At 51.7% G+C, this 23,625-nt stretch overlaps 2 protein-coding genes across 4 annotated transcripts in view; one reads left to right on the top strand and one right to left on the bottom strand.

Annotated features, from left to right (window-relative positions):
• Window positions 1-13: 13 nt before the first annotated feature.
• Window positions 14-22,927, top strand: DRC5 (dynein regulatory complex subunit 5). Of its 3 annotated transcripts, none has more exons than XM_084754837.1 (6): window positions 14-177; window positions 2,853-2,941; window positions 9,204-9,588; window positions 11,327-11,895; window positions 17,743-18,192; window positions 19,457-22,927. In XM_084754837.1, exons 3-6 carry the CDS (start codon window positions 9,318-9,320, stop codon window positions 19,661-19,663), a joined length of 1,497 nt encoding a protein of 498 aa, XP_084610963.1. In that variant the 5' UTR covers window positions 14-177; window positions 2,853-2,941; window positions 9,204-9,317; the 3' UTR covers window positions 19,664-22,927. The 3 variants fall into 3 exon arrangements, with proteins under 3 accessions (XP_084610963.1, XP_084610962.1, XP_084610964.1); XM_084754836.1 differs by having other exon boundaries at window positions 2,797-2,941; XM_084754838.1 differs by having other exon boundaries at window positions 15-177; window positions 2,797-2,941; window positions 11,558-11,895.
• TMEM151B (transmembrane protein 151B) overlaps window positions 20,262-23,625 on the bottom strand; it is an 8,178-nt gene continuing 4,814 nt past the window's right edge. Inside the window, exon 3 of the mRNA XM_084754835.1 lies at window positions 20,262-23,625. This exon is cut by the window's right edge and continues 715 nt beyond it. Coding sequence (XP_084610961.1) covers window positions 23,210-23,625 — 416 coding nt within the window. The 3' untranslated portion in view covers window positions 20,262-23,209.

Here is a 23,625-nt window from a genome sequence, read left to right as displayed (position 1 = left end):
AGCAGAGCGGGGGCCATAGGGGCGTTCGGTGAGTGAACGCGTGCTAGGGGCAACGGGGAGGCCGCCAACGCCCACAGCAGAGGGCTCAGGGCCCGCCCCTTGACGACTCAGGCGTCCATAACGACTAACTGAGCCAACCGCAGCCGGTGAGAGCGGTCTCCTGGGTCCCTGGAGCAGGTGAGGCGACCTCCGGGAAAGGGACACCCAACCCTGGTCTCCCCATTCAGACAATGTTGGTCAAGGCCAAAGCCGCGCCAGCTCCTGCAATACTCGCGATTCTGTGACCCTGCAGCCATCATTTTAGCTTCCCATTTCCTGTAATGGCAGAAACCGTTGGGCAGCTACCTGAGGCTCCCAGCTCATCCCTGGCTCTGCATCCCACAGAGCAACTACCGGTTAACTGGTCCAGAGGCCTAGATTTCAAGGAAAGAAAGTGAGGGACCTTGGAAGAGGAGAGTCCCCAATCCTCAGCTGAGGGTGGTGCTGCAAGATGCTTCTGCATCTCCCTTAGGATCCCCGATGGACCAGGTCTCTCCGGGTTACCAAGGGGAGGAGGAAGAACTGTGCTGGCCTTTGAAGCTGGCCTTCCCTGCTGGGGTGTCTAAGGGAAGGTGGCCAGCGTCGTGGGGAGCCACTGCCACTGTCCCTTTCCCAGCTCAGGCTCCTTTAGCCTGCTATATGGAAAGGGACTGCCCAGGCATTATGAACAAGCTATCTCCCTGGGCCAGAGACCAAGCCTGACCTCTCAGAAATATTTTCTTTTCTTTTCTTTTTTAATTCTCCCTTTAGTCTCAGAAACTGAGAATTTACAACAGGAATTTGGGCGATGGAGGGTGGTCGAAAGAAGTCAGGGAAGATGTAAACAAAAGCCCAGGGCACTGAAACTAGGAACCTGCGGCCTGAGGAAGGCTCTCTCGGAAAGGGTGGGAAGCTGGCTGAGAAGACATAAGAAGCAAAGGCAGAGAGAACCCCAAACCCCCAGCAGACCATCACAGCTAGACTTTCAGAAGAACATGGCAGGACCGTTGCTTTCCCATTTAGGAAGGTGGCGGGACCTTCCCTGACATGGCCGGATTTTACTGGGGACTTGAGGAAGGATAGAAAAGGCGGGACTATGCTAGAGATCCAAGCTTGACCCAGGTCTGTGAGCAACATGAAGGGCTCAGCACAAGGTAGGGGCAGAAGAGCAAAACCGCAATCTCTTCTCTTGGGCCCTCGTGGAGACCTCAAGCCAAAAGATGTCAGTAATGGTCCAGCCTCAAGCTGTGAAGTGGGCTAAGGGTTGTGGAGGTCAGCACCAAAGCAGGTAAAGGCTGGGCTCCACAGCTCTGACTAAAGAACCCACAGTGGGAGAAAGTTCCAGAAGGCTTTCTGGAGCTGAGGTGAGAAAGCTGCACCTCAGAGAAGTGAGAGAGTCCGCTGGACAGACAAGGCCTCAAAGCGCAGCTCTCACTTGCTGGCTAGAGATGGCAGTAAATCCCTTCAGTGTTCTAAGCCTCTTTCCTCCTCTGTAAAGTGAGGACAGTGGTGTGTTTTGTTGTTGTTGTTGTTGTTTTGGTTTTTCGAGACAGGGTTTCTCTGTGTAGCCTTGGCTGTCCTGGACTCACTTTGTAGACCAGGCTGGCATTGAACTCACAGCGATCCACCTGCCTCTGCCTCCCGAGTGCTGGGATTAAAGGCGTGCGCCACCACACCCAGCGGACAGTGGTATTATAATGACAAGCCTCAACCGTGACTATGAGGGCTGAGCTTCTTCATAAGGCCAGACTGCTAACTTCCTTGTAGTCTCCACGTCTTGGGTGCCGGCAGTACGTACGTACATAGGCCAAGCCTGTATGAGACGTCACACATTTTAGCTCCTTAATCATCGTCACGAACGATGGGTGATGAAGGTAATATTAATGGCTGCCCCCATTTGACAGGTGATGCCCCTGAAACCTGTCGGGGTTAATTCCTTGCCCAAGGTCTTATAGATAGGACAGGCAGAGTAAGGATGTGAGTGGAGGCACTCAGCCAGCCACTGTAGGGCCTCCTGTGGGCATCTGCTATTGAATGCCTAGAGTGCAGTAAATCATAGCTATACAGAACCAAGGTTATAATCCCAGACCAAAATGAGGACAATCCTGGCCCAAGTGGGACAACATTTTTATTACTTGTACCAACGCCAAGAAATCCGAGCCCTTGGAGGTGTGACCTTGTGCCACCTTCTACGCACCCCTATGCTGACCCTGAGGACCCACAGATGGATTTGTAGAGAGCCACGGTGGTCCTGCCTGGCTCCTCTCGATGCTAGAGACACAGCCACACAAAATCAACAGGTCCTTGAGATAGGCCCCTAGACGAAAAGTCAACTAGGCATGCCCCCACCTTCCCAGTTCCCCACTCTAAGGGGAACTGCCTGTAGTGCATAGCAGCAGCGCAAGGCACAAGCGTTTCTGGTGGCCACCAACTTCTCTGGAATGCCAGAGAGAGTTCCTAACGTGGAGAAGGGAGTAGGACCTTGTACCACTAAACTCCAGTTCTCGCCCGACCCCACAGGCTCCCGAGGGAGACAAAGCTCTATCACAGTGGTTCTCAACCTTCCTAGAGCTGCAGCCCCTCTTATACAGTTCCTCTTGTTGCGGTGACCCCCCCCACACACAAGCATAGAATTGTTTCGTTGCCATTTCATAACTGTAATTTTGTTACTGTTATACATAGTAAACACACTGGCCTGATGGGTCGCGACCCCCAGGTTGAGAAACCACTGCTGGTCTCTGCCACTTCTGAAATTGTCTCTTTTCTGTGAGTTTTTAGGAATGTCTAGGTGCCCTCTGGATTCGCAGCTAATGGGCTGCTATTCATCCCTGCAGAATCCCAGGAAAGAAAATGTCGCTTAAGACCATCTCAGGGCAGCCAGGAGACAACCAGCCAGCTAGACTAAGACCTACCGCTGAATGATGTAAGCGGCTATGCCCGTCTCTCCCTTTCCTCTGGTTCCTCCCATCCTTCTCCTCAAAGTGGGGCAGCCTCCTTCCTTCCCTCCCTCCCTCTTTCCTTTATCTTCCCCTCCCCCCCCCCACGCCCTTACAACAGGGTTTCATGTAAGGCCAGGTTGACTTCAAGCTTCTGGAGCTTCTGATTTAGGGATTCTTCATTTCACTCACCAGTGAGCTTAGCAAACAATGCCAGCCCCCTGTGGTCACAAGGAGAAGGACTGCGAGTGCAAAGGAGGCTGCGTGTTGAGGCCTGAGGGCTGGCTGCTCAGCGGCTTCAGGCCTCTCTCACCCTGACTTTGATGGCTGCCCGGTCCCACCAGGTTTCATCCTCTGCAGCCGTCGACAGGCTCTGTATAAGTCTGGCAAGTGACTCTCAGCAGTGGGGCTCCAGCTCCTCCAAGGACATATACCTGTCCTTCCTTCCGACAGCCTCTACTTGGACAAATCCTAAGAAAGTCTCTGATTGGCTGACATTATGAGGCCACGCCCATCAATAGCTGTAACCAATAGGATACTCTTTAGACTCTATTATTAGAAGCAAATAAGACAGACTCAAACTAGCTACAAGGCAGACCTGGCACTGGGCTTAGGCATACAGATCCAGTGAGCTCTGTCTTCTGTGGATTTGAGCACAAGGGGAGGTGGCACAGGTCCTGGAGAGCTGGCACTCCGACAGAGGGATTTTTTGGGGGGTGGGGGGTGGGGGATGGGAGTGAGGAAGTGGCCATTGAGCTAGTCAGTGGATGGACTACTGTCTTCTTTCCCAGGAGATGGTAAGAAAAGCATCCCAAGTTTAAGGAGTGGCCTGAGCAATGCCCTGAACTAGCCTGCTGTGTCCTGGATGAGAGCAGACTTTATTTCTGAGACTCGCCAGTCGTGGTAGAAAAATCCTCTGAGCTGCTGAGGGAGCTGGCTTTTGCCCTCGGGCAGTGCTGAGCCACTGAAGGGTTTGTTTATATAGAGGCCTGCCCCAGGGGCTGTGCAGGGCTGACAGTGAGAGGACCAGACTGAAGGCCGGGACAGGTGCTCAGCAGCTGAAGCCGTGTGGGACAGACACAGAGGCCCTAGGCTGAGGCAGCAGTGAGAAGAGAGGACAGGTTAGCACCCGCATGGCCTGCAGGAGGGGCTGACTCCCCAATTCTCAACTCCACCTTCTGTGTAAGGGACTTGGACAGAACCTGAGGGTAGATAGAGTGCCGGAAGCCTGCCATGCAGCTGTGCTGGAAAAAACAAAACAAAACAAAAAAACCAATAGCCAAGGGCCTGGAGAGATGGTTCAGATGTTAAAAGCACTGGCTGCTCCTCCAGAGGGTCTGGGTTTGGTTCTCAAATCCAGGTGGTGGCTCACCACAGCCTGTAACTCCAGCTCCAGGGGACCCAGCGTCCTCTTCTGGCCTTCTCAGGCACCAGGCCTGTACACGATGCACACATACATTCAGGCAAACACATAAAATTAATTTTTTTTTAAATGGTGAAAGAGCTGGGCGTGGTGGTGCATGCCTTTAATCCCAGCACTCGGGAGGCAGAGGCAGGTAGATCACTGAATTCAAGGCCAGCCTGGTCTACAAAATGAGTCCAGGACAGCCAAGGCTACACAGAGAGACCCTGTCTGGGGGATGGGGGGGAATGGGGGGGGGGGAGGTGAAAGAGGCAAGAGAAGAGCCAAGGAATTTGTTTTACTCACCATCCTATTACATATACATTGATACATTATCAGTAGATTTTTTTTTAAGTTTCATTTTATTTTTAATTATGCATCTTTGTGTGGGTATGTGCATGTGTGCGGTTACCCTCCAAAGCTAAATGTGTTGTAAAGGCCTGGAGTTGGTTGCAAGCTGCCTGATGTCGGTGCTGGGGACTGAACCTGGGTCCTCTGCCTGAGCAGCATATGCGCTCAACTGCTGAGCTGTCTCTCCAACCCTCAGCTATTAATTTTTCGAAACACGTTTTATTGTTGTTGGTTTCTTTGAGATGTAGCCCAGGCTGCCTCCTTCCTCTACCTCCTAAGTGCTGGGGTTACAGATGTGCACCACGATGCCAGTTTATGCGGGATTAAGCCCAGAGCTTCCAAAATGATAGGCAGACACCCAATCAACTGCACGACACCCCCATCTCTCAAAATATATGTTTGAAAACACGTGGGACTAGAACTCAATAGATAAGCTCTCTAGTTATTTTATTTTGTTTCTTATTTTTTTTGGCAGTATTAGTGTTTGATCCTATGGCTTCCTGCATGTTAGGCAAGGGTTCTACCACTAAGCTGTATATTTGCCCAATCCTCTTCTTAGTTTTTATTTTGAGAAATAAAAACACAGAGTCTTAGCCCAGTGGTGGTGGCACATGCCTTTGATCCCAGTACATGGGAGTCAAAGGCAGGCATATCTCTGAGACTGAGGCCAGCCTGATCTACAGAGCAAGCTTCCAGATAGCCATAGAGGGTTACACAAAAATAAAACCTTATCTCAAAAAACCAAAAAAGAAAAAAAGAAATGGTGGCTCATGCCTTTAATCCCACCACTCGGGAGGCAGAAGCAGGAGGATCACTGTAAATTCAAGTCCAGCCTGGTCTACAAAGCCAGGGCTACACAGAGAAACCCTGTCTCGGAGAAAAGAAAAAGAAAGAAAAAAAGGAAAAGAAATGTCTTGCTAAGTCGCTCAGGCAGGCCTTGAACTATCTGCCTATTTCAAACTCCTTATAGCTAATATTACAGGCCTGTGCCCTGAGGTCCGCCTGTGCCTGGTAGTAATTTTTCTGTCAGAATATTTTTATAGCTAAGCCTAGTAGTGCAGGCTTGTAATTCTAGCTGCTGAAGAGACTACTACAGGGGGACCAGAAGGTCAAGGTTGGCCATGGCTACAGAGTGTGTTCAAGAATGAAAAATAGGAAGTGGGTTGGAGGTGTAGTTCAATGGTAGGATGTTTGGCTGCCATCTGCAAAGACCTAGACTTAATCTCCAAACCACACAAAAATTATATATATATATATATTCTTTTTAAAATTTATTTATTTGTTATTATGCATAAAGTGCTCTGCTTACACATACACCTGCAGGTCGGAAGAGGGCATAAGATCAGATCACATTATAGATGGTTGTGAGCCACCATGTGGTTGCTAGGAATTGAACTCAGGACCTCTGGAGGAGCAGTCAGTGCTCTTAACCTCTGAGCCATCTCTCCAGCCCCTATGTGTGTGTGTGTGTGTGTGTATATATATTGTTTTTTAAACAATCAAAGGGGGATTAAATGAGGATAGTCAACTCTGACCTTTTCAACATTTACCTTAAAACGACATCAGGCCAGGCATCGTGGATGTCTTTAATCCCATCCCCAGAAAGCAGAGATAGACACAGCTGTGTGAGTTCAAGACCAGCTCTGACAGTCAGAGCCACAAAGTGAGACCCACCCATCTCAAAACAAAAGACAAAAACCAAAGCCAAGAGACGACATACCATGGGTGTCGGTGTTCCCGTAAACATGGAAGGCTGGCATGGGCTCTCGTTATCACAGTGGTATCTGTGGCAGCCATGGTCAGGAGCAGGGCTCTACCTGTTCCCCTTGTGAAAATTGTTAGGGCTAATTGGTGGCTCTACAGTCTCTGCCAGAGGCAGACTGCAAAGCAGTAGCCAAAGCAGCTAGAACTACACCTTAGGAAGAAGTGCCTGGTACCAAGAGAGAAAGCCAGTGGGAGGCACTGAGGGGCTCACAACTAGACCCAGCTGGGAGGAGGGAACAGAGCCACACCCCAGACACCGGTTCTAAAGCCACACCCACCAGGAACTTGGGCTCCTCTGCCAAGCTCACTCCTGGCTCTCTGCTGTGGGCCACAGGTTATCCCAGGAAATCATATGATGTTCTGAGCCTAAGGCTTGGAAGAAGTCAGGAGTCCAGATGCAAGATTGATAGGAGTAGCCAGGTCTGGTGGTGCACACCATTAATCCCAGCACGCGGGAGGCAGAGGCAGGCGGATCTCAGTGAGTTCGAGGCCAGCCTGGTCTACAAAGTGTGTTCAGGACAGCCAAGGCTACACAGAGAAATCCTAGCTTGAAAAAAAAAAAATCAAAACCAAAACAAAACAAAAAACCCAATAACAACAAAACACACACACCAGGTTGTAGGAGTGAGGTCTGTTGCCTCTGAGATCCTTCCAGTCTTCAACTATGGTGCAGCTGCCCCTTAAGTCACCACTGACCTTTTGCCCTTCACCCTTCCTTATAGAGACAGGGACACGGCTCAGAAACCTGGCATTCACTTGAGGATGCCTCTCAGCACTCCAGACAGGAGCCTCCACAGTAGCCTACGTCAGAAGATGCCAGTGTCCCATTTTACAGACAGGTTATGCAACTTGCCTAGGCTCATCCAACAAGCCAGAAATGCAAAAACAACTGGCGCCTCCATCTGAATGGTACCCACCTGAACTCACCACGATGTAGCCCAGGCTAGCCTCAAACTCACAGAGATCCACCTGCCTCTTCCTCCCAAGGGCCGGAATTACAGGCATTAGTCAAAGATGGACACAGTCCGAGAATCTGCACTTGATTTGCATACAGGATGACACAATACATACATATCTTGCCTACAGCGCCCCTCTCCCCAGGCTTTTCCTCCTTGAGCTGCCTGGCAGGCTAGGGAGTACCATCTGGTTCCTCCGTCTGCCAGGGATGCCTGGCTGGAGCAGGGTGCTCCTTCTCACTGGCCACACCACAGAGCAGCACAAAGGAAAACCTCCCAGGGAGGGGCGGAGGGCCCTGGCCCCCCTCCTCTGCCTTCAGGTCACTAGCAGGGTGCCTGCCAGCAGGAGGGTAAAGGGGCGGCCACCGGCAGAAGGTCCCCCAGCCCCAGGCAACATCCTCAGCCTTCTGACTTCAGCCCCATATTTAGCTGCCTTCTCGCCTCCCACACGTGCCTGCCACCGTCTGGTAGGAGGGGAAGACTTTGAAGTAGGAGCCAGGTGGGAGTGAGGGGGGTGAGGAGAGGCGCTGGCGCCCTGGTCAGGCTTGTGTCTGGCCGCCTTCTGCCCCTCCCAGCTCCACCCTCCTCAACGGAGGCCACTGGCGAAGATTTGAGGTGAATACCCACCCACCTATTCTTTCCACGCAAAACCTTCACACAGAGCGTGGAAGAGCTGGCCCAGCAGTTAAAGGGTGCACACTGACTGCTCTTCCAGAAGACTCAAGTCTGGCTCACGGCAGCCACATTGGGTGGCTCACACTCTCTCCTCAAATCCAGCTTCAGGGAACCTGGCTCCTCTGGCTCCGTGTACATCCATATGCACTCACACCATTGTATGCAGACACATATGTACATAGAAATAATAAGTCAAAATAGAAAAATAAGCTATCTGCAGATTACACATTTAAATTATAATATCCAGAGCACACTGCATTAGTTGTAAATCTTACCTATTTTGGTTTTTTTTTTTGGGGGGGGTTGCTTTAATTTTTAAAAACTGTATACAGAGTACACATTTAAACGATAATATTTTGGGCACCAGGGGAACCCAATGTCCTCTTCTGGCCTCTGTGCACACATGTGCACACGTACACACACAATCTTTTTTTTTTTTTTTTTTTTTTTTTGGTTTTTCCAGACAGGGTTTCTCATTGTAGCCCTGGCTGTTCTGGACTCGCATTGTAGACCAGGCTGGCCTTGAACTCAAAGGGATCCATCTGCCTCTGCCTCCCTAGTGCTGGGATTAAAGGCGTGCACCACCACCACCCAGCATTCAGTCTTTTTTTTTTTTTTAAATACTATCAAGTCCCTTGTTCAGTGCAAGCTGTGCAACACTGGGCAAGTCAATGGTCTCTCCATTTCCCACCAAAGGGGGAAAAAATGATGAAAATGAATTCTTGTCTCCAACAGGCTTGCTTGTTTGTTTGCTTGTTTGTTTGTTTGCCTTGTGACAAAGAGTTAATATCCATAATGAGTACCTAATGTGTGGCAGTGACTGTGAGTGCTGAGTAGCTATTGTCTAAACTTTGCACACGGTGGCCCCTTTGAATACATTTTTTAAAACTTTTCTAATAATCCTATTGGTCACTATTGCCCTCACTTCACAAAGGGCACCATCTGAAATACATAGATGTTTGGTACCATGACCAAAGCCACACGGCCAGTCTCTGAGATTCTCACCTGGGTCTCCTCACTTCCAGTCACTGACCTTTAAGTGACCCTCTGTCACTTAAATACACCCCCCAAGTAACACTGTCCCCTTTCCTCTTACTCAAGCCACGACCCCCCATCCTGCATCCTGCCTACATCAAGAATCCGCCAGTTTAAGAAGTTTCCTGTCACAAGGTTGCCAAGGGGTTTCCCACCCTTGCCTCGCAGCTGACAGCCGACATGCAGGAGACCCCAGCACCATCGTCTGCCCCTGGGTCTCGAAGCCAATCCTTGTACAATGTCACACGCCAGCCCTCTGCTGTACTTGGTGCCAGCCCAGGGGTTCAGACCTCAAAGACCAGCCCCACCCCTGCCTCAGCCCACCTGAAGGCCAAGGTCCCAAATACCCGTCGCATGTGCCGGATCATCTCCGAGGATGCAGAGTGGACCCTGGCCATTGTACCTCTCCTTACAGAGCTCTGCATTCAGCACATCGTCAAGAACTTCGAGAGTGAGTCACGTGATCTGGCCAGAGAAAGGGGAAACACACTCACAGATGCACATACATATGCACTGTACCCTCCCCCATGCCTTTGCCCTTCTCTGATCGCGTCTGCACTCTCCAGTAAGCTGGGCCTTGCCACATCCTTCTTTTTCTTTTTTCTTTCTTTCTTTTTTGTTTTTGTTTTTGTTTTTTGAGACAGGGTCTCTCTGTGTTAGCCTTGGCTGTCCTGGACTCACTTTGTAGACCAGGCTGGCCTCGAACTCACAGAAATCCACCAGCCTCTGCCTCCCAAGTGCTAGGATTAAAGGCGTGCGCCACCACGCCCGGCACATCCTTCTTTTTCTAAAACCTCCAGGAACCTCTCTGGTTCTCACCTCCCATCTGATAGAATCTCCCAGGATCCAAATGGCTCCCTGGTTTCCTCCGTGTTCCAGCCCTTTCCAAAGAGAAGTAGCCGGCCTCTCCTACTCGATGGGACAAGGGCTTCCTGAAGACTGGGCCACCTAACGTAGCATGTCCCCAGAGAGCTCATATGAACTCCAAGAGGCTAGGGCCATGTCTGTTTCCTTCATTTTAAAAAAATGCATGAGTGAGCCGGGAGTGGTGGCGCACACCTTTAATCCCAGCACTCGGGAGGCAGAGGCAAGTGGATCACTGTGAGTTTGAGGCCAGCCTGGACTACAAAGTGAGTCCAAGACAGCCAAGGCTACACAGAGAAACCCTGCCTCAAAAAAAATAAACAAATAAATAAATAAAAATTTTAAAAATGCATGAGTGGTGGTGGGGCATTCCACACAGAACACAGTACACGTGTGGAGTTCAGCAGACAACCTCATGAGGGCTGTTCTCTGCCTCTGCCTCTACAGACATTCTGAGGTGGAGTTCAGGCCACCTGTTCTGCTCAGCAAGCATGTTTCCTTCATCCCCCGTCCCCCCCGCAGCAGCATCTGGCACCTAGTAGGTGTTAAAATACATATAGCTATTCTGAAATGAATAAATGAAGTCTGTCTGGGCGTCTCAGAAGTCAGCTGTCTTACCCAACAGACTACACGATACATTGGGGACTAGATTCCATCTATTCTTCCCCAGGCGGGTCACCTTGAGACCAGATACTGCCTGGTGTGGTGGCCAGTTTGCAGACAAGAGAACTCCAAAGACTGTCTAAGAGACTTTATTGGGGGGGGGGGCAGGATTGTTTTTGTTTCGGGTTTTTGTTTGTTTGCTTGCTTGTTTTGTATTGTATTTTGAGACAGGGTTTCTCTGTGTGCAGCCCTGGCTGTGCTGGAACTTAATTTGTAGACCAGAGAATTCACAGCAATCTGCCTGCCTCTGCCTCCCAAGTCCTGGGATTAAAGGTGTGTGCCATCACTGCCCACCTTTTGTTTGTTTGTTTGTTTTTGGTTTTTTTGAGACAGGGTTTTTCTGTCACCATAGCTGTCCTGGACTCCCTCTGTAGACCAGGCTGGCCTCGAACTCGCAGCGATCTGCCTGCCTCTGCCTCCCGAATGCTGGGATCAAAGGCCTGCACCAGCACTGCCTACCTGGTTGTTGTTGTTGTTGTTGTTTTGTTTGTTTCTTAAAGCAAAACTCCCCAGACCACAAAGGGCCTTCCCTTTCCTCAATGTCCATAGGCAGGACAGCCCGGGGCACCATGTTGGTAGGCAGGACAGCCCAGGGGCACCGTGTTGTCACCGTTGCCATCCCTGGGGCTAAACCCTGTTGTTTTCTTCCTCCATCCCCAAAGACAACCCAATCCTGACGCAGCTGCTCCCAGAGCACCAACAGAAGGTCTTGAGCCTCCTGCCCCCTGACCTGCCTCTGAGCTTGACCGCCAACCTGATAGCCGATGAGAACTATTGGCAGCGCTGCTGCACCAAGCGCTGGCCCGTGTGCCACTTGGCCAAGTACGGCGGCAGCTGGAAGCGCATGTTCTTTGAGAGACACCTGGAGAACCAGCTCAAGTACTTCATCCCAGGTACCACAGACCCCAACGTGATCCTGGACCTGCTGCCCCTCTGCAGGGACTACGTGCGCCGCATCCAAGTGGACCAGCTCCTCCCGCCCGTGAGGCTGCCGGCCCCGCCCCAAGGGGAGGAACAGTCGGACTCCGGCAGTGAGGCAGAGGGAGGTGAGTCTGAGAAGGACCACTACCGGCTGGAGGCTCTGGTGGCCGGCCTCAGGCACCTGGAGGAGCTGGACCTGGTGTACGGCATCAAAGACTGTGGCGTGAACTTTCAGTGGAACTTCTTCCTCTTCACCTACCAAGACTGCCACTCTCTGGCAGCCACCGTCAAAGCTTGCCACACCCTCAAGGTACCATCCCACCCCCACCCGACCCCAGCCCCATCCCTGGACCCCTACTCCTTTCTCACTGCCTCTGGGATAGCTTCTCCCTGTCTCTCTTCCTCTCCTCTTACCATCATCTCCTATTTTCTTTTCGTTCAGCAGTAGAGGAAGGGATTTTTTTTTTTTTTTTGATATTTGGTTTTTTGGGAAAGTTTTGGGGTTTTTATTTTAGGGTTGTTTTGGTGTTTTTTTTTTCTGGGTTGTTTTGTTGGCTTTTGTTTTGTTTTGTTGTCTTGGCTATTCTGGACTCACTCTGTAGACCAGGCTGGACTCGAACTCACAGAGATCCACCTGCCTCTGCCTCCTGAGTGCTGGGATTAAACGCATGCACCACCACACCCGGCAGTTGATTGGTTTTTTGTTTTGTTTTTTTGTTTGTTTTTTTGTTTGTTTTTGTTTTTTTTTAGACAGGGTCTCATATAGCTTAGGCTGGCCTGGAACTCACTGTATAGCTGAAAATAATCTTGACTTTCTGATCTCCTGCCTCTGCTGTACAAACACAGGAAGACACAAGCACACCCAAATGCTGGGATCACAGACAAGGACCCAGTCTACGTGATACTGAGGACTTAGCAAAACGGAAACTGCGCAGGCTGACGGTGCAGCTCAGAAGCAGGCTAGTTTTAGCATGTGTGAGGCCATGGGTCTGGCCCCTGCCACTGGGAGAAGTTAAAAAGCACTCCCATGGCAGCATGCCTAGTTGTGTCACTTGCTTGTCCTGTTTTTATGATTAAAACACCTGACAGAAGCAACCTAAGGGATGATTTGGCTACAGCTTTCAGGGCGCTTGTCATGGTGAGGAAGCCATGGTGGGAGGAGCTGCTCAAGCAGAGAGTATGGAATAGTGGTACTCAGCTTTCTCCTTTTTTATCCAGTCTGGGACAGGCAGACAGATACACACACACACACATACACACACACACACACACACACACACACACACACAGAGAGAGAGAGAGAGAGAGAGAGAGAGAGAGAGAGGGAGGGAGGGTTAGATAAACCAGGTGATGGTGGCTCAACTCACACCTTTAATCCCAGCACTCAGGAGGCAGAGGCAGGTGGATCTCTGAGTTCGAGGCCAGCCTGGTTTACAGAGCAAATTTCAGGACAGCCAGGGCTACACAGAGAAATCTTGTCTCAATTTGGGGGGGGGGGGTGTGATTTAACTAAATAATTTAGCTAGCTACTTAACTAGATAATCTTCCAACTAGGCTCATCTCTAGATTACTTTAGACTCCTCAAATTAGCAATATCAGCCATCATACTGACTCTATTGAAAATGTCAGAAAAGGCCCGGGCGTCGTGGCACACGCCTTTAATCCCGGCATTCGGGAGGCAAAGGCAGGCAGATCACTGTGAGTTTAAAGCCAGCCTGGTCTACAAAGCGAGTCCAGGACAGCCAAGGCTAACACAGAGAGACCCTGTCTTGAAAACAAACAAACAACAACAACAACAAAAACAAAACAAAAATGAAAATGTCAGACAAACAAGTATGCCCATGAAATATTTGGGCTATATATCCAAACGCTGTGGATTTTATCTGAAATTCAAATTTGACTGGACGTTCCACGTTTCTATTTGTGAAATCTGGCAGCCACAGCCCTAGCTGCAATTTTACATTTATATCACTGCTCATTAGTGCCTTTCATCCCACCAGACTGCTCGCTCCACCCACAGGCCTCAAATGGCGTAATTTCGCTCCCCCCTCCCCCAACCCTCTGCATCTTCAGCACCTGGGACAGGGCCTGATTCTGTCTGTTAGCTGACTGCAAAGCTGGTGAGGACACATTTCCTCCCCACCCCCACCCCCACCCCCCCACCCCCATACAGGGTTTCAGGCTCTCATCTCTTTCCACAGAGCCTAGTAGCTTGATGCTGCTTCCTCACCATGATGAGCCTTACCCTCAAGACTGTAAGCCAGATAACCTCCTCCTCCCATCAGGTACTTTGTCACAGCCACAAGACAAGAAGTTACTGGGGCTGGAAGTCTGAGCTTATGCTTAGCAGCCATAAGGTTGGGGGTTCAATTCCCAGCACCAAACATAAAAATAAATAATTGGGATGGGGGGTGCCTCAGTCGCTGCAAGGTGTGCCTCACATGCGCACAGCCCTGGGCTGGATCACCAGCACTGAGTGAGCCCAGTGTGGTGTTACTTGCCTGTAATACTAGCGCTCTGGAGTTGGAGGCAGGGGGATTGAAAGATCAGGGTTACCCCTGACTGCATAGAGAGCTAGAGAGCAGCCTGGACTACAGGAAACCTTGTTCCAGAAAGAGAAAGGGGTTGGCTTAGTGGTCAGGAGCACATACTGCTCCTGCACAAGACACCTGGTTCAGGTCCCAGCACCCAACGTTGGGCAACTCACACCTGCCTGTGACTCGAGCTGGCTCCAGGGCATCTGACCACTTCTGGCTTCCCACATATGCACACAAAGGCACACATGAGTGCATTCCTAAAAGCCTTTTTTAAAGAGAGAAAACATGAAGGAGGGAGGGAGGGAGGGAGGGAGGGAGGAAGGGGGAGGGTCCTGGCTTAGTTGGCTTGGATCCTGGCAGCTGGAGGGGCTCACAGACTGCACAGTGGCAGCACTTACTTGTACTCCCCCTCCACTGGTGGCAGAGGAGCAGGAAGGAAAGGGCATGTGCAGAAGAGGGCAAGCAAGCCACTCTTGCAAGAACTAACTTGGGTCCCAAGAGGGACTCACCAGTCTCTTCCAAGGGCAGTGTCCCTAGTGACATTGCATTCCACCAGGCCCCACCTCTTAAAGGTCCCACATCTCTCAGCATCATATAAGGAACCAAGCTTACTACATGAGTCTTTGTGGGGAAGGGGGATGGGGGGGGGACAGGGGGAGGGGGAAGTCTACCTCATCCAAAGTCAAGTGCTACCCAAGGGCTGTACATATGGGAAAAGGCACTGTGATTATTAAAGAAAATGGCCTGGACAGAGCCACAGGAAACATGATAGGTCACCGAGTAAACCATTGCAACTGCAGATAAAGTTGGGGGATTGGGGCTGGGAATGTGGCTCCGTTGGCAGGGTGCGCACATCACCCTGGGTCCAGCACTTCATAAGCCTGGTCCTAGCACTTGGAAGGTAGGGGCAGGAGGATCAGACGCTAAAGGGTTATCTTTAGCTACATATCAGGCCAACCTGGGCTATGTAAGACTGTGCTAGTGTCCTTTCTGTGGCTTTGCTAAAACACTCTGACCAAAACAACTTGGAGGAAAGGGGATTTATTTGGCCCACACTTCTACGTCACATTCCATCACTGAAGGAAGTCAAGACAGAACTTGAAGGTAGGCCTACTTGCTAGTCCACACAGAATTACCTCCAACCGAGGAACTCACCTCATAGTCAAAGAAGTCCAGCATGACGTTATGCTGCTGCTTGCTAGCTGATTTTGTAGACAGCTTTTACTCGGCTAGATTTCTTTCATTTTTTAAAAGATTTAAATACTATGCACACAATGCTCTGCCTGCATGTACACTTACTTGAACACCTGAAAAGGGCACCAGATCTCATTATAGATGGTTGCGAGCTACCATGTGGTTGCTGGGAATTGAACTCAGGACCTCTGGAAGAGCAGCCAGTGTTCTTAACTGCTGAGCCACCTCTTCACACACACACACACCATCTTCCTCTTATTTCTAAGATTTATTTTTACTATTATAAATTGTATCTATGAGAGGGTGCATGCTCATGAGTTCAGATGCCCACTGAGACCATTAGAGAGCATCAGATTCCCCAGAGCTGGAGTTACTGGCTGCTGTGAGCCACCTGACGTGGGTACTAGAAACTGAACTCCAGTTCGCTGCAAGGGTGGTACCAGCTCTAACCCGCTGAGCTCTCTCTCCAGCCGCTCAACTAGCTTTCTCAGGCAGCTCAAGCCCATCTGTGTAGGAAGAGCGCCGCCCACAGTGGGCTGTGCCCTCCTACATGAACTAACAATCACGACAGTCCCACGCAGACACGCCCCCAGCCGATCTGAGCTAGGTCCTCAAGTGAGCTCTCAGCTGTGGGGCCCTGTCTCCTTGCCTACCAAAAAACAAAACAAACACAAACCTCTGAGGGTAGTTGGAACCACATCCATATCTGCAAAAGATGGGTGAAGTGGAGAATCTGGAGAGAATCCGGAGCTCAGCTGCCACTGTGACACAAGGAGGACGGAGACAGGAAGTAAGAGGTAGAGGTGTCGAGCCCCCCTCCGCCCCCATAAGACCAGATGCTGCAGGAGTCATTGGCAGACAGGGAATAGAAGAGGAGGAGGAGGACTATTCTGAGGGGAAAGCATGAGTTCCTGCTTGTGGCTGCCCAGAGCACAGGTCATCTCTATAGCTAGGTGGAGTGTCTGGTGCAGTCTTAAGTTGAGCTTTGAGAACTGTGTCTTCTTAGTGTGGCCTTGCATTTGGATAGAGTCTTAGAAGAAAGATCCAAAAGGGAGGCAGAGAGAAGCCTGACGCGTGACGCTGAAGGAGGAAGAGCTTGCCAAGCGAGGGAGGAGGAGTAGAGGACACAGCATCGTGTCACAGATCCCAGATAGGGGCCATGGTTCAAATAGAAAGAGTGAGCCTTAGGGTAGGATGGAGCTCAGGACCACCTTGGTAGCCTGGGAGGTCCCTGAGGGTGGGGTACTTCAGTGGGTACCAGACACAGAAGCTGGGCATCTGGGGTCAGTGGGTACCAGACACAGAAGCTGGGCATCTGGGGTCAGTGGGTACCAGACACAGAAGCTGGGCAGCTGGGGATATGGAGGAAGTAGGAAGTGAGAGAGAAGGTGGCTGTGATCAGTTTTGTCAAGAGCTCAGCTGTGAAGGTTGGGAGGGGGGAGTGGAGCTGGAATATATGAGGACTTCTGGGTCTCTAAAGAAGAAATTGCATGTATTTCAAGCTGGATCTGTGAGCAAGAAAACCATCAGTTATTCACAGGAGAGAGGCTCATGGCCCCGGGTCAGCTCTGAGGTGGGGCAGCCAGCATGCGGTAGAGAGCTGGGCCAGTCTGTGCTGGTATCAAGAAAACAGTGGAGGGTCCAGTTTAGCGGCCAGAAGAAAAACAAACAGAAGAGAGGCCATCAGCAGAAAGGGCCCTTCTAGGAACCCTAGCATTTGAGGGGGCTGGAAAGGCTGAAATTGACACAGAGATTATGAGAGAGCTCGCCGTCCAGAGAAATACAGTTGGACTGACACACCGCACTGGAAGGTTCTGTGATACTGGCCAGTGACATAGGTGAATTTTTCCACTGTCAGTTTCTTGATCAAAGACTTCAGAAAACAGAGACTGAGCTGGTCATGGTCATGGTGACGGCCTTCCCCCACAGCCACCTGCCACCAGTTCTGCATCACTGGGTAGACCTAAAAACCAGGCAGGTGGCTGACACCAGGTGCTGAGCCTCCAATCGTCCTTCTCTGCCAGCACAGGGCAATTAGGTAGCACAGGTTACCCCAGGCTGGTGGGTGTTATAAAACTCCTACCTGAGCCGGGTGTGGTTGATCACACCTTTAATTCCAGCACTCAGGAGGCAGAGGCAGGTGGATCGCTGTGAGTTCGAGGCCAACCTGGTCTACAAACTGAGTCCAAGCTACACAGAGAAACCCTGTCTCAAAAAACAAAAACAAGGGGCTGGAGAGATGGCTCAGAGGTTAAGAGCACTGGCTGTTCTTCCAAAGGTTCTGAGTTCAATTCCCAGCAACCACATGGTGGCTCACAACCATCTATAGTGAGATTTGGTGCCTTCTTCTGGCAGACAGAACATTGTGTACATAATAAATAAATAAATCTTTAAAAACAACAACAAAAACTCCTACCTGCCCACAGATCTTCAGGCTGACCCGAAGTAAGGTGGATGACGATAAGGCACGCATCCTAATCCGTAGCCTGCTGGACCACCCAGCCCTCGAGGAGCTGGACCTATCCCACAACCTCATTGGAGACCGTGGTGCACGAGCAGCAGCCAAGCTGCTGAGCCACAGTCGCCTGAGAGTGCTCAACCTGGCCAACAATCAATTGCGGGCCCCTGGTGCACAGTCACTGGCTCATGCCCTGGCACACAACACCAACCTTGTCTCCCTCAACCTCCGCCTCAACTGCATCGAGGATGAGGGTGGCCAAGCAATTGCCCATGCCCTGGAGACCAACAAGTGCCTCACCACACTGCACCTCGGTGGCAATGAACTGTCTGAGCCCACAGCTACCCTCCTCTCCCAGGTGCTCCCCATCAACACCACGCTCATCAGCCTCAACCTGTCCTGCAACCACATTGGCCTGGTGAGCCAGGGCTTCTGGGCGGCTCGGGAGGAATGCTCGGGAGCGGACCGTGTGGCGCGCTGCAGGAAGGATACGTTCTCCTCTGTTGTGTGCGCTACAACGCCCGTTCTTCTTCCTTTCCTTTTCATGTGTCTGTGGTATACAGGCATGCATACATGTTTTTTGCATGTGTGTGGGTGTGTGGGTGTACCCTGAGTGAGCATGTGCACACATGTTCATGGATGCATGTGAGGACCCAAGGTTGATGTCTGGGAATCATCCTCCATTGCTCTTCCACCATGTTCACTGGGGCAGGGTCTCTCAGTTACCCAGAGCTCTCTGCTGTGACTAGTCTTGCTAGCCAGCTTGCACTGGGATCTTCTAGCTCCCCCTAGAATTACAAGTGGTCCACTGTACCTACCCTGCATTTCCATGGGTTCCAGAGCTCCTACTTCCAGTCCATGTGCTTGTACACAAGTGCTTTCCCCTCTGAGCTACCTCCCAGCTCCTCTTTTTCCTTTCATTAGTTTCTAGGAGGGAAAGTAAGATGGTTGATTGACTGGTTGGTTGGTTGTTGGTTAGTTGGTTGAGACATGGTCTCTCTGTGTAGCTCTGGCTCTCCTAGAACTTTTGGGTTTGGGGTTTTTGGTTTTTGGCTTGTTTGTTGGGAGTTTTTGTTTGTTTTGTGGTTGGTTGGTTGGTTGGTTGGTTTGGGGGTTTTGGTCTTTTGTTTTTTCGAGACAGGGTTTCTCTATGTGACCTTGGCTGTCCTGAAGTCGCTTTGTAGACCAGGCTGGCCTCAAACTCACAGCAATCCACCCGCCTCTTCCTCCCACAGTGCTGGGATTAAAGGTGTGGGCCACCATGCCTAGCTCTCACCTAGAATTTACTGTATAGACCAGGCTGGCCTCAAACTCAGAGACCCGCCTGCCTCCACCTGTCTCCTTGCTGCTAGGATTGCAGGCATGCCTTCCTGAATTTCCTTCTTCCATTCCTTCCAACTCCCCCTCACATCTCACTAGACAGACTATTCTCAGGTCCCCAGAGCTGAAGAGAAGAAGGAAAAGAGCATCACTACCAGGATAGGTTGAGCCATCACCTTAGTCTGTCTTTAACCACAATTTTTTTTAAGTAGAATGGAACTTGCCCACGTCCTGAATAGGCTCATGGTACCCGTGTACATGGTACCGTGTACCTTGCAAAAGGTATCCCATTTGTATGGAAATGTGTGCATGCAATCCTGGGACGTGATAGAAAATGACCGCTCTGCCCACCCCCTCCCCAGGACGGTGGGAAGCAGCTGGTGGAAGGCATGTCAGACAACAAGACCATCCTGGAGTTTGACTTGCGGCTGTCAGATGTATCCCAGGAGAGCGAGTACCTCATTGGCCAGGCTCTCCATGCCAACCGAGAGGCTGCCCGCCAGCGGACCCTGAATCCTGGCCACTTCATGTCACCCATCACTAACTGTCCTGAGAAGTCTGTAGGCTAAGATGGGGTACAGGGCTAGAACAGCATGCCACACCCTTGCTATGCCTGCCCTTGTTCTGAAGAAGGGAGAAGGGGATCTCCTTGGAATGAGTGGCTAGATTTGTATGTGATTTGTATGTGTGAAGGCACTGAGGTGGGGAAAATGGGGCCTAAGGATCGAGAGATGGTGATCGAGCTCCCAAAACTAGACAGTGGCCATTATTAGATCTGTATAAATGACAGCATCCATAACCAGGGAAAGCAAAGGACTCTAAAGATAACATCATGAGTACCATCTACCTCTTGACTCCTCACCTCACTCCTTTCCCTTCTACTAAGGAGATCCTTGAGCCCCAATTTCAGCGCGCGCGCGCGCGCGCACACACACACACACACACACACACACACACACACACGAACAAAGCTATCCCTGTCTCTCTTTCTGCCCATCCTTCCTGAAGATGCCACCTACCTGACAAGCTCCTGGTGTGGTCCACTTGTGTAGATCACACCATCACTAACTGTCAGTCTGGGAAGGCGGGGTAACAAGTGACAGAAGAGCCCAGATACGGAGACCTACTATCCAGGGTACAGAATAAGTGTCACCCCGAGGAAGGAAATCAGTGAGTCATCCACACTTTTATTTTCCACCAGTGTGATTCGTACAATCTTTGCGCTTGGAATTCCATGACAAAAAGGCCACAGTGTGATGCACCCAATTTGACAGAGACCTGTCTTCTCCCGAGCCAGGCCCCGCCCACTCCACAAGCCCTTATCCTCAGGACATACAGTCTTCCAGGTATCCCCCACGGCCCCTGACACCCTGCGACTGCCCACCCTGGAACTCCACCCGTGGGAACCACAGCCTATGGATCTGACTGAGGATTTTCAGGTCAAGACCCTTATCTCCCAACTCTCTTTGAGCTGAGTACCCTAGACCCCACCTATCCCAAGAGACGGGTGACTGACTGCAACCACAATCCAGGAGGGCCTGCACGCCAGGGACTCTGAGCAACAAGCAGGCACTGAGCTGAGCACCAGAGGGGGCCTGGGAGTGACTATGTTATATGTGCCTGTTCGGGCAACCTAGACTCCTCTGTGCCTGACACCCTCTGACAGTTCCAGAATGCAAACATGTAGGTGTGAGGGTGCGTGTGTGTGTGTGTGTGTGTGTGTGTGTGTGTGTGTGTGTGCATGTGTGAGTGTGTGTAGCCACAGCTGCTAGCAGAGGTTCTAATTAGAGAAACAAGAACATTCAGTGTAAAGTTTAATTTTAGAGATTAATTAATTTTCTGGTTTTCATTTTCCCTGGCAATCAATAAAGCTACCAAGAAAATAGACCAAAGAATTGCTTTCTCTCTAAGTCTGTGCGTGTGTGGGAGGTGAGGCTGTCTGTGGGAGAAGACCTGGGCAGAAATGGTCAGGCAAAAATTATAATGGGGTTCCCCCCTCCTCCTCTCCCAAGGCCAAGCTCTGTCTCTGGAGCCAGCATGAAGAAGGATGAGCCAAGCCCTGCCCTCCTCAGAGCTGTGAGGTGGCCAGGCTGTCCCTAAATGAGAACAAGACATTCAGGTGCCAGCTGGCCAAGAACTGGGGCCTGAGGCCACACAGCACCCCCACCACCTGTGCCTCAACAGATGTCTGCTCCAGGGAAAGTAGGGTGCTCCAACAGGCAAGCCACCCCCACACAGACAAAGAGCTCAAACTCAGGGTCCTGGAGGGTTCAGTGCTGGCAAGGCAGTGGACACTGCTACCCAGGAAATGTGATGGGCAGCTTTGGGCCAATCCCTGCTACTCAAACCTATCCCTCTCTGACACCCCTCCCTCCTCACCCAACCACCTCTCTATAGTTAGAAGGCTCAGTCCCCCCCCCATCTGAGCCATAGATTGTGTCATTGCCACAATCTGGGCTTCCCGCATCCCCCTGGGAAGAAGGGAAGGGGAGCCAGAGGAGATGTTGCATAGGTAGGGACCACTTCCACTGGTTGGTGTAGGCCTGGCACAGCCAGAAGGAAAGGGGGAGGCCGGGGAGATGGGGTTGTGATGGTGAGGGCAAAGCAAGAAGCAGAGGGAACAAGACTGGATGGATGGGAGAGCCCAATCCCTGGGTGCTAAGTCTGCTGGAAAAACTTCAGCCAGGGCAGCTGGGAGAGCACGGGGGAGGTGGGGGGGGGCAGGGTTCAGGGGCAGGGGTCAAACACTGACATGCACAATGAAGCACAGTGGGGTCAGGGGGTACAGGAAGAGGGAGATTGGGAGATCGGAGTTGGTGTCAAAGCTTTGAAGGGACAGGATCGGGGCTGGTGCCCTGGGGCTGTGGCATGATGCCCCGCTGAAGACCTAGAGATTCAACTCACAGGATAGGAGGAAGTGGAGGGTCCGGCAAGAACTGGACTCCTGCCGCTGGACTTGAGCATCCCTCCAGCCAGGGCTTGTGATGGCCTCGGCTCCACCGAGGCATGTGTAAGTGACATACTAAAGTATCTTCAAGAGGAAAAGCTACAGCAGGGGCCCTCCGCCACATCTTCAGAGTGGATTTCACTCTACCCGCCGCTACTAATGCTGCTCTTTCTCCCTCCTACCTCCTGAGTTCTCTTGACATCAAGGTGTGTCTCAAGCTCCCTCGACTTGGTCACTCACCCTGGCCAATTTTAATGAGGGCCTCCAGGCTGGCACCTTAGCCTCCTTAATGGAAGCACCTACCCAGAGGCCAGGGGAGGAAGCCACTGACTGAAGGGAGGCTGAGTCTTTTCCAGAAAGGGCCGGGCATCCCCCTTCCCCAGCTTCCCTGTCCTCACCCTGCACCCTGACAACAGCTCTTCAGAGCCAGCAAGCTCCCGAGGTGAGTGACGTCATTGGTGTGATGAACAGTTCCTCCAGGACCGGACCTCTGGGGCCCAGTGAAATAAACAACAGTGGTAAGGGTGGCAGAAAGGAACCGCCAAGCTTTCCCCGTAGCAGCGCCGAGGGGCCAGAACTTTTTCAAGGTGTGGAGAGGAATACCGGGCTACCACCCGGCTCCACCTTCAGACCCAGTGAACTCAGTAGCTGGCTTGAAGCCAGCCCTGCTGCTCTTCACCTACTCACCGCCCCCCCTCCATGGGGGCCTGAGTGGGGTGAGGTTTAAAAAAAAAAAGTCCCAAACGCCCTTCCTTGGCCATGGTGGCTCCCTTGGTGGGGAGGCAAAAAAAAAAAAAAAAGTGAGTCCTCCCCCCCATCATAGTTGCCTAGTAACAGTCAAGACTCGATGAAAGCCTGGGTGGGAAATCTCTAGTGTGCGTGGAAAGGAGGTGTCCCCGTAGGAACTCGGTGGGGACTGGAAGAAAGCCACCTCTGCCCAGGTGGGGTAGGATTCTCAGAGAGCTGCCAACCTCCTGTCCTCTGTGTACAGGAAAGCAGAGTCTCAGACCCCTGGGGACTTGTCTGGAGGTGCCCTTCGCCTCCTGCCTTCCCGCATACCCTGCTTGGCCTCAGTCACCATCTTGCCTTTCCCTGCAACACGCAGGGAGCCCAACACTTAGAAGGGCAGGGGGGAAGAACCGCACAGGCTCCCTCTAAGGGCGGGAGGTCACAGTGAGGTCTCCACGCAGGAGCCATGGCGGTGCAGTGGCCTGTGACTGTGGCCCAGACACCCCTCCTGCCGATGGACGATAAGGACAGGGAAGTAGAGGGCGTCCTGGTAGGGCGGCGGTGGCCCTGCCTCCTCCTCGTCGTCGTCGTCCTCGTCGTCCCGCATGCTGGCCTGGCTGGATAGACGCGTCTGTTCCGTGGGGCAGCTCGCTTCGTTGACACTCCCGCTCCGGCTGCGCCACAGGCAGCTGCGCCGGGAACCGTAGAGGCGGCCGAGTGAGAAGCGGCTCCCCCCGCACCCCGCACTGGCTCCGGGCCCCTGGCCGGCCCGTGGACTGGCGCAGATACTCAGCGCACTGCGCGAGAAGATGGACGAGCTGCTGACCGCTCGCTGACAATGCTCGCAGCTTCGCC

The sequence above is a fragment of the Acomys minous genome (genome assembly GCF_964271855.1).
Source record: "Acomys minous genome assembly, chromosome: 13".
NCBI lineage: Eukaryota > Metazoa > Chordata > Mammalia > Rodentia > Muridae > Acomys > Acomys minous.
This window is presented reverse-complemented; position numbering and strand designations above follow the sequence as displayed.

Coding starts and splice junctions, on each gene's coding strand:
- DRC5 (XM_084754837.1), top strand. CDS start 9,318: ATGCAGGAGACCCCAGCACCATCGTCTGCCCCTGGGTCTCGAAGCCAA. Junction 9,589..11,326: donor CATCGTCAAGAACTTCGAGA/GTGAGTCACGTG, acceptor CCATCCCCAAAG/ACAACCCAATCCTGACGCAG. Junction 18,193..19,456: donor CCTGCAACCACATTGGCCTG/GTGAGCCAGGGC, acceptor CCCCCTCCCCAG/GACGGTGGGAAGCAGCTGGT.